The sequence below is a fragment of the Lampris incognitus genome, chromosome 1 (genome assembly GCF_029633865.1).
Source record: "Lampris incognitus isolate fLamInc1 chromosome 1, fLamInc1.hap2, whole genome shotgun sequence".
In the NCBI taxonomy this organism is placed as follows: domain Eukaryota; kingdom Metazoa; phylum Chordata; class Actinopteri; order Lampriformes; family Lampridae; genus Lampris; species Lampris incognitus.
The window spans coordinates 135,238,931-135,249,096 of NC_079211.1; the positions used below are offsets into that span (position 1 = coordinate 135,238,931).

General features: G+C 42.8%; 1 protein-coding gene across 1 annotated transcript in view; it reads right to left on the reverse strand.

Annotated features, from left to right (window-relative positions):
• The window catches only part of ncaph (non-SMC condensin I complex, subunit H), a 35,835-nt gene extending 26,332 nt beyond the window's left edge, over positions 1-9,503 (reverse strand). The window contains exons 1-4 of the mRNA XM_056292760.1: positions 9,441-9,503; positions 8,867-8,984; positions 8,082-8,230; positions 7,496-7,685 (exon numbers count right to left, since the gene is read on the reverse strand). Of these exons, the coding sequence (XP_056148735.1) occupies positions 7,496-7,685; positions 8,082-8,230; positions 8,867-8,984; positions 9,441-9,488 (505 nt within the window). The 5' untranslated portion in view covers positions 9,489-9,503. The remainder of the gene's footprint in view (positions 1-7,495; positions 7,686-8,081; positions 8,231-8,866; positions 8,985-9,440) is intronic.
• Between the last annotated feature and the right edge of the window lie 663 nt (positions 9,504-10,166).

Consider the following 10,166-nt stretch of genomic DNA (forward strand, 5'->3'; position numbering starts at 1 on the left):
CACAGCAGAGCTAATTGAAACAGTTCCACTTGGCAAGACGCCGCTGCAGATGACATCACCCCTGGCCACAGCTGCGTCCAGTGCTCCGTTGAGCGAGTGGGTCGAAGGCCGAGGGCCAGCCGGAGGGCACTTGCGATTAGAGACAGTAAGAGAAGAGACATCTGCGGTGTTTCCCATGAGAAGCCAGGGTTTTTGGGGAGTTTCGACGGTTCCTCCTCTTGTTGGAGTGGACTAGGGCAGGCAGCTCCGGAGCCGACTGTGTATGAGTAGCTGTTAGCTCTGTTAGCTGATCAAGTGGAACAAAGACAATCGAGAGCGGGAGAAAGTCTTCATCCACGTCTGGAGAGAACAGAGGAAGGGAAATCCTTCTCCCCTTCCTCGCAATGAATGTCCAGGAGTCGGGTTGATCAGTGGACAGTCCGGGAGTGGAGCCTTCAGCCAGGCTGTCAGAGCTGCAGGGAGCATCCGGCTACAGCAGACCCACCCGGGATTGGAGCAGAGACTGCCGCTGGAGGACATCATCCAACAGGCTCTCGATGGAGTGGAGCTTGGATCTCAGACTGGACAGCTCAGAATCCTTTACGCTGGGTTGAGAAATGTTATGGGGAGAGAAAATACGTCTCTAGCGTTGCCATTGTTGGGTGCAGCCCAGTTTGAACTGGCATAAAAAGTGTGTTGAGAGCAACAGCCCGCCCGGTCTGATCAGTAATGGGAAAATGGGAACACGGCTATATTTCCAAAATCAGGCAAAAGCTCAGTGAGGAAGTATAAATAAATAGAAATAAAACCACCAATTATGGAGACGGCAGTGATGAGTTCATACAGCTCTCACCACATACAGCGCAAGCACTACGGAGTCGCAGAGTCCAGTGTGATCAATTCCGTGCAACAATCGATGATCGTATGAAATCCAGAAAATAGTACAAGCAAACCATAAACCAATTAAAAGTTGTTAAAAGTCAGAAGTAGCATAAAATTGTGGCTAAAAACTAGACAAAAATGTAAATTTATGACAGAGCTTCAGGCAGTGAAACACAACACCGACGCATGTGCAGTAGCAGACAGAACATGGGAAAATGACCAAAAACACCTCTTCCTGTGCCACCATGTATTTAATCCTAGAAAGGCAGACCTTACAGCAAAGGGAGGAAGCCAAGCTTAGTACCGCTAAGGCTCTCCTTCGATGATGATTACCCCGTCAATATCCTAATCTTATTCATTATGACATATGAAGCACAACTGATCCTAGATCAGCCCTCCTACTCTGAAACAGCAGTTAGGCTACATAGCTGTCCAGTCCAAAGTTATACTTCAAACACAACACAGCGAAGAGTAGGTTAAGACACGGTTATGGCTAACATCCATCCATTATCCAAACCCCTTATCCTGCTCTCAGTCGCAGGGATCCTGGAGCCTATCCCAGCAGTCATTGGGCGGCAGGCGGGGAGACATCCTGGACGGGCTGCCAGGCCATCACAGCCCCCCCCCCACACACACACACACTCACACTCACACTTCGGGAAAATTTAGCATGGCCGATTCACCTGGCCTGCATGACTCACTAAAATTCCAAACTGTGTAGTCAATTTGTTTCTAACAAATGTGTTACAGTACAAACCCCAATTCCAATGAAGTTGGGGCGTTGTGTAATATGTAAATAAAAACAGAATACAATGATTTGCAAATCCTTTTCGACCTACATTCAATTGAATACAATACAAAGACAAGACATTTAATGTTCAAACTGATAAACTTTGTTTTTTTTGCAAATATTCACTCATTTTGAATTTGATGGCTGCAACACGTTCCAAAAAAGCTGGGCCAGGGGCACGTTTACCACTGTGTTACATCACCTTTCCTTTTAACAACACTCAATAAGCATTTGGGAACTGAGGACACCAATTGTTGAAGCTTTGTAGGTGGAATTCTTTCCCATTCTTGCTTGATGTACGACTTCAGTTGCTCAACAGTCAAGGGTCTCCATTGTCGTATTTTGAGCTTCATAATGCGCCACACATTTTCAATGGGAGACAGGTCTGGACTGCAGGCAGGCCACTCTAGTACCTGCACTCTTTTACTACGAAGCCATGCTGTTGTAACACGTGCAGAATATGGCTTGGCATTGTCTTGCTGAAATAAGCAGGGACGTCTCTGAAAAAGACATCGCTTGGATGGCAGCATATGTTGCTCAAAAACCTGTATGTACCTTTCAGCATTATTGGTGCCTTCACAGATGTGCAAGTTACCCATGCCATGGGCACTAACACACCCCCATACCATCACAGATGCTGGCTTTTGAACTTTGCGCTGATAACAGTCTGGATGGTCCTTTTCCTCTTTAGCCCGGAGGATACGACATCCATGATTTCCAAAAACAATTTGAAATGCGGACTCGTCAGACCACAGCACACTTTTCCACTTTGCGTCAGTCCATCTCAGATGAGCTCGGGCTCAGAGAAGCTGGCGGCGTTTCTGGGTGTTGCTGATATATGGCTTTCGCTTTGCATGGTAGAGTTTTAACTTGCACTTGTTTGTAGATGTACTGACGAACTGTGTTAACTGACAATGGTTTTCCGAAGTGTTCCTGAGCCCACGTGGTAATAGCCTTTACAGAACGATGTCTGTTTTTAATGCAGTGCCGCCTGAGGGATCGAAGGTAACGGGCATTCAATGTTGGTTTTCGGCCTTGCCGCTTATGTGCAGAGATTTCTCTGGATTCTTTGAATCTTTTGATGATATTATGGACTGTGGATGATGAAATCCCTAAATTCCTTGCAACTGTATGTTGAGAAACATTGTTCTTAAACTGTTGGACTATTTGCTCATGCAGTTGTTCACAAATGAGTGAATATTTGAAAAAAAAAACAATAAAGTTTATCAGTGTGAACATTAAATATCTTGTCTTTGTAGTGTATTCAATTGAATATAGGTCGAAAAGTATTTGCAAATCATTGTATTCTGTTTTTATTCACGTTTTACACAATGTCCCAACTTCATTGTGATTGGGGTTTGTACATCATTGTCACATGCCAATTCTTGTTAGTCGGCCACAGATGTTTTTTTGTTTTTTTAAACTTTCCAAGCAGGCGGATCACATGATGGGTTTGGCCTAGGTGATTCGATCATGCCTCATGAATTATTAATGATTTCCCAGATTCATCCTAGGAAACAAATATTCACCCACGGCGCAGAGGCAGAGAGAGAGAGAGAGAGTGAGAGCGAGAGAGAGAGAGAGGTCTATGGTCTTTAAATGAAGTTTTACGGTATAGGACATTATTTTATTTGTTTATTTTGTAATGTGTAGGTAAGTAGATCTTTTAAAAGAGATGTTTATGTTGAAATAAATATACTCATACAAGTAGTTATGTATCTCGTTGTATTGGTTTGTCATCTTATGGATGTAATGCTCAAAAATATATTTGAATGGGTTCAAACCTACACTACCGTTCAAAAGTTTGGGATCACCCAAACAATTTTGTGTTTTCCATGAAAAGTCACACTTATTCACCACCATATGTTGTGAAATGAATAGAAAATAGAGTCAAGACATTGACAAGGTTAGAAATAATGATTTGTATTTGAAATAAGATTTTTTTTACATCAAACTTTGCTTTCGTCAAAGAATCCTCCATTTGCAGCAATTACAGCATTGCAGACCTTTGGCATTCTAGCTGTTAATTTGTTGAGGTAATCTGGAGAAATTGCACCCCACGCTTCCAGAAGCAGCTCCCACAAGTTGGATTGGTTGGATGGGCACTTCTTTGAGCAGATTGAGTTTCTGGAGCATCACATTTGTGGGGTCAATTAAACGCTCAAAATGGCCAGAAAAAGAGAACTTTCATCTGAAACTCGACAGTCTATTCTTGTTCTTAGAAATGAAGGCTATTCCATGCGAGAAATTGCTAAGAAATTGAAGATTTCCTACACCGGTGTGTACTACTCCCTTCAGAGGACAGCACAAACAGGCTCTAACCAGTGTAGAAAAAGAAGTGGGAGGCCACGTTGCACAACTGAGCAAGAAGATAAGTACATTAGAGTCTCTAGTTTGAGAAACAGACGCCTCACAGGTCCCCAACTGGCATCTTCATTAAATAGTACCTGTTAGAGCCTGTTTGTGCTGTCCTCTGAAGGGAGTAGTACACACCGGTGTAGGAAATCTTCAATTTCTTAGCAATTTCTCGCATGGAATAGCCTTCATTTCTAAGAACAAGAATAGACTGTCGAGTTTCAGATGAAAGTTCTCTTTTTCTGGCCATTTTGAGCGTTTAATTGACCCCACAAATGTGATGCTCCAGAAACTCAATCTGCTCAAAGAAGTGCCCATCCAACCAATCCAACTTGTGGGAGCTGCTTCTGGAAGCGTGGGGTGCAATTTCTCCAGATTACCTCAACAAATTAACAGCTAGAATGCCAAAGGTCTGCAATGCTGTAATTGCTGCAAATGGAGGATTCTTTAACGAAAGCAAAGTTTGATGTAAAAAAAATCTTATTTCAAATAAAAATCATTATTTCTAACCTTGTCAATGTCTTGACTCTATTTTCTATTCATTTCACAACATATGGTGGTGAATAAGTGTGACTTTTCATGGAAAACACGAAATTGTTTGGGTGATCCCAAACTTTTGAACGGTAGTGTATGTGTTTTTTTTAGAAGGAATAATCGAACGTAATTTTTGGCCAATTTTGACAGCCCTAGTTTGCAATCACAGCATTATAAGATAGTGACAGATATACTCTTAGCTCGTGGAATATCTGCAGGCTCCAGTGGTCTTTTGGGGATGAGCGAGTGGTAGGTCTCCTCGCAGATACGTAGATGTTCACATCGGCTCCTGTGTCAATTTTGAATTAAACAACCAGTGTGGACCCCACCAGCAGCTCGACGGCCCATTGCTCTGATGACCCATCTGCCTTACTCAAAGCTCCAAGAAAGTATGACTGCAGCTGCTCTGTAACCTTACTCACTGCTTTCCTGTTCCTACACACTCTATTCCAATGTCCAACCTTGTTGCACGTATTGCATTTGGATTTTCTGGCCAGGCAATTTTCATCTTTACTGTACCGCGGTTTCCCACATTGTCCAGTATTTACCCTGTGATTGCAATTTTGCAACACTGGAGGTAAAAAGGTGCAATGCTGTGATTGCAAATGTGCAATCACAGCATTGTAAGATGGTGACAGATGTACTCCTGCCCCCCCCCCCCAAGTTCTGGGATGGTCACTCCTCACTCCCTCTTCACATAGATGGCCTCTTTGACTCCCCATAACAACCACCCCTGAACTGGGGGGGGCTAAGAGTACATCTGTCGCCATCTTACAATGCTGTGATTGCAACCATTCCCAAATCCTCTATGAATAGTACACATGGCCATTGAAACTCTAATTAATGCTCACGCCTATTTGCATATGAAACTGATCGTTGGTTTCGGTCGTTATGCAAGTCAAGTCAAGTTGTTTATAAGAGTGGAGATACCTGCAGTCAGTTTAGACTGAAGAGGTCACTTAGATGAGTGAAGAAACATTTCTGTCAATAAACGTTGTGTCCAGATGAACTGATTCAACTTTCTTTAATTGTTATAGCGAGTGGTAAACCCAGCCACTGAGGATGCACAAGCCAGTGCATTCTTAATGCCAGTCCCAAGCTCGGATAAATGGGAGGGTTGCGTCAGGAAGGGCATCCAGCGTAAAATCTTTGCCAAATCTAATATGCGGATCATAAATAAGATTTACATATCGGATTGGTCGAGGCCCGGGTTACCAACGACCGCCACCGGTACTGTTAACCAGCAGGGTGCCGGTGGAAACTATGCTACTGTTGGACGAAGGAGAAGGAGAGGGGTAAGGCATGTCCAAAGGCAGCGAGAGAGGAGGAGGGTAGGAGTTTGGAGGTGAGAGTCGGAACTTTGAATGCTGGCACTATGACTGGTAAAGGGAGAGAAGTGGCTGATATGATGGAAAGAAGAAAGGTAGGCATACTGTGTGTGCAAGAGACCAGGTGGAAGGGGAGTAAGGCCAGGAGTATCGGAGGTGGGTTCAAACTTTTCTGAGTATGAAGCTGGAAATCGAAGGTGTATTGCTGAATGTTATCAGCGCATATGCGCCACAAGTTGGGTGTGAGATGGAAGAGAAAGAAGAATTCTGGAGTGAGTTGGATGACGTGGTGGAGAGGGTACCCAAGGAAGAGAGAGTGGTGATTGGAGCGGACTTCAATGGACATGTTGGTGAAGGGAACAGACGTGATGAGGAGGTGATGGGTAGGTATGGTGTAAAGGAGAGAAATATGGAGGGACAGATGGTGGTGACAGAGTTGAAGATGCTAAGATTTTCATTGGCAGTGATGAAAAAGGACAGGATTAGGAACAAGTGTATTAGAGGGACAGCTCAGGTTGGACGGTTTGGAGACAAAGCACGAGAGGCAAGGTTGAAATGGCTTGGACATGTGTGGAGGAGAGATGCTGGATATATTGGGAGAAGGATGCTGAATATGGAGCTGCCAGGGAAGAGGAAAAGAGGAAGGCCAAAGAGAAGGTTTATGGATGTGGTGAGGGAAGACATGCAGGTGGCTGGTGTGACAGAGGAAGATGCAGAGGACAGGAAAGAGATAGAAACGGATGAGCCACTGTGGCAACCCCTAACGGGAGCACCCGAAAGTAGTAGTAGTAGTAGTAGTAGTAGTAGTGAGTGGTATAGCCCACACACAGGGTAAGACAGGTGGGTAGTTTCTTCACATTACTGAGTAAAATCTTAGCAACTTCTTCACATTACAACACAATTTCTTAACAATTTCTTCACCATTACTACGTAATTAACAGCCTGTAAATTATAGGGTTACCTTACATGCCACAGACAGACAAATGCCCCTTCTACATTCCCACAAGTATATTATTGTATATTCCTTTAATTTTGTCCTTTACAAAAGTTATATTATGTAAAAAGTCCTTACTGCATAACAGTAATACATTGCCAATGCACTCCTTTTAAACCACTTCTGATACTGTGTACATTTGGATTTGCAGAAGACATTTTTACTCAATGTGTTGTGCAAGAGAGGCAAGATTGAGATGGCTTGGATATGTATGGAGGAGAGACGCTGGGTATATTGGGAAAAGGATGCTGAATACGGAGCTGCCAGGGAAGAGGAAAAGAGTAAGGCCAAAGAGGAATTTATGGATGTGGTGTGGGAGTAAATGCAGGTGGCTGGTGTGACAGAGGAAGATGCAGAGGACAGGAAAGAGATGGAAACGGATGATCCGCCATGGCGACCCTTAACGGGAGCTGCCGAAAGTAGTAGTAGTAGATGCACACATAAACAGATGGTTAAAACTGGCAATATTTGCAAATATTTAATAAAACCAGAGCTGTGTCTGGAACCAAAATGAATTAAACTTATAACTGCAAAAACTATATGCCCTATGTTCAAGCTAGCCTCCGTGAGAATCTATGTCAATATACAGTACACAAAAATAGAATGACCAATTGAATTGAGTTCGGGCTTTACTTTTGAAAGGTGATGCAGAGACATGCTGTGCAGGAGGAGGGTTGAAAGATGGCCTGGACTGGAGCAGGGTCATGTGGGAGGGGAAGAGAAGCTCGCAGCGGCTGTCCTCACTGAAGAGCACAGAGAGGAAGACACCTGCTGTGCTGCTCTCGTCAAAGGACGAAGCCATGCGTTGAAACATGGGGTCCACCTGAATGGAAGGAGTAGGTGAGTATGCATGAGCATTTGTGACTTTTGAACATATTCACACCATAGGATTTAAGGTGCTATAATCTTTTGTCCTTGCATGATTTTTGCTGCCTAAAAACATACATAACACATTATGCATGATACTGGAGTATGTGTTATAAGTACGATGTAAACAACTGGAGCATGATGTATAGATCTCATGTCCTTTAACCCTGTGTACACTGGGCACATAGAGTCAGTGACATTTGAATATAAATACAGAAACTTCAGTAAGGACTACAAAAAAGGGTACAACTTCTCATTGATTCCAGTTGTTTTTAAGTATTAACTGTATTTTGGTTTTGGAAGCACATGTAACATCTGTGCATTCCCAATTCTTCTTTACAAGTTGACATACCTCACACTTTCTTTCAGACTCAGTACTGTTGATGTTGTTCAGGTTCTGTTCCACTGTCTTCTTAGGAGGTCTCTTCTTCTTTGGCTGCTTGGTGGTCAGTTCCCCTGCAGAACTTCCCTCCACGTCTCCTTCCTCCATTGGGCCATGCTCTGGGTGCCCGCACAGGCACACAATATACAAAAAGGAGGTGGGGGAGGTAAACGTCAGAGATAGCATTGTAAAATTAGTAATGATCAGGTTCTTCAGTGGTAGAAACTAACAGGTCTCTCTTGATCCTACCATTACTAACTTGAGTGTTTTCTAAAGTTTTTTTTTTTTGGTCGAAGCCTAAAAACGTGTAAAAAAAACAAAAACAAAACTATCTTTGCTAATAATATTGTGTCCTAACTCAATGTGACGCGAGCAAGCGTCAGTTGACAAAATCAGCTTGATTGCTTTATTTTCTATTGGATTTCCCTAACTGGCCACGAGCAACGCAGTGCGACACGGCGCATCCTTTCGAGCCAAACTTTTGTCGGACGCCCTGTTTCCATTTGATTCCTGTCACTTGCGTTGAAAAGCACTGTCATGGACGAGGATTATCTCCAGTCTGATCTTGAGCGCACAGCTGATAGGTACATGGTTTGTTTACATGACAGTTTCAGTGTGGACATAGAACATTCAATGCGACGGGATAGTTGGACACTCACGTCCAGTTAGGACACGATGTAAGTTATTATTCACATGTATATTAATGACTAAGAATACTTTGAGCTGTTGAGGAACCAGATTACCGAGTCTCTCACCTGCCACAGGTTTAGTCTCAGAGCCCAGGCCACCAAGAACTTTGTAGGCATCAGCATGCACAGCATCCACCCTGACAGCATAAATCTTTGTACTGGCATCCAGAGTGCCTGCTGCCACCTTTATGAAAACAAACACAATCCAAATTTCCTACATGTTTACAAACCCCCCGTTTAAACCCCTTACCCCCTTAAACCCCTGTTAAATTTAGACAGCATAATATTTATCAATGCATCTGTTCCAATCTAACATATTTAGTAACATGGCCAAAGCTATTTTCTTTGGGAATGTGTAACCCAGAAATCTATATTTATAAAAGCACATATTCCTCAAAAAGAAAACTCATAGTATACAGGAACCATTCCTCCTGCCTGGAAAATACCATAACCTAAATATCTATAGGTTATTATTATTATTAAGTACCTACCCTATATAACACAAGAGATTGTGGTGGTATAATTAATTTAAGGACATGAAACCTGAACAATTTAAGTTTTTGTACTGCAGAATGTCCAACAGGTTCACAAAAGGATATAAAACAAAAAGAAAAAAAGAAGAATAAAGATCAAATCATACCTTAAAGTTGGTGAGCTCTGAATCCTTCTGTTTGAGAATATCAGCCATGTAATCAATTAAATGCAGACCAAAAGCATTTTTGGTTGTGATTTTCTATGGGGGAAAAAATGACACGGAGAGAGAAAGAATTAAGAAATCATTAGTCCTTTCTTATGGTCACACAATATACATCTATTCAAGTAAATGTACTCACATTTTCAGTGGAGAGTTTGATGCAAGTAGAGTAATGCTCAGAGATTTGTGCATTGGATAACTTGGGCACAGCAGCAGGGGTCCCAGATGCACTGCATACAAAGAAAGGGACTGAGTATGAACTCCACATATTATATAATGCACTGTCAGGCTTGCTAATAAGTTTTAGCAGTTCTCCTTACCTATGTGATAAAGAATCATTAAAAGAGGTATCAGCGGCAGCTTGGAGGTCAATGACCCTTGACCTGCGCCTTTGACGCCTCTCCTGTTCATCGTCATTGCCAGGGAAAGCTGCCAGTAATGGACTGCTGCATGCAGGGGATGAACCCTTGTTCTTTAAGGATGGAGAGGCCCACTGATGCACTTGGGGTACGGGTGGTGTGGCGAATGTACTCATCTTAGGTAAAGACAATGCATAAATGACATTTTGACATGGACCAAGTTACATTTGCAGGAGGAAAAAAAACCTCTCAGATAAGTGCATGCATGCTCAATAATCCTGGAAAGAAAATCACAGAAAGTTGAATCAGTTCA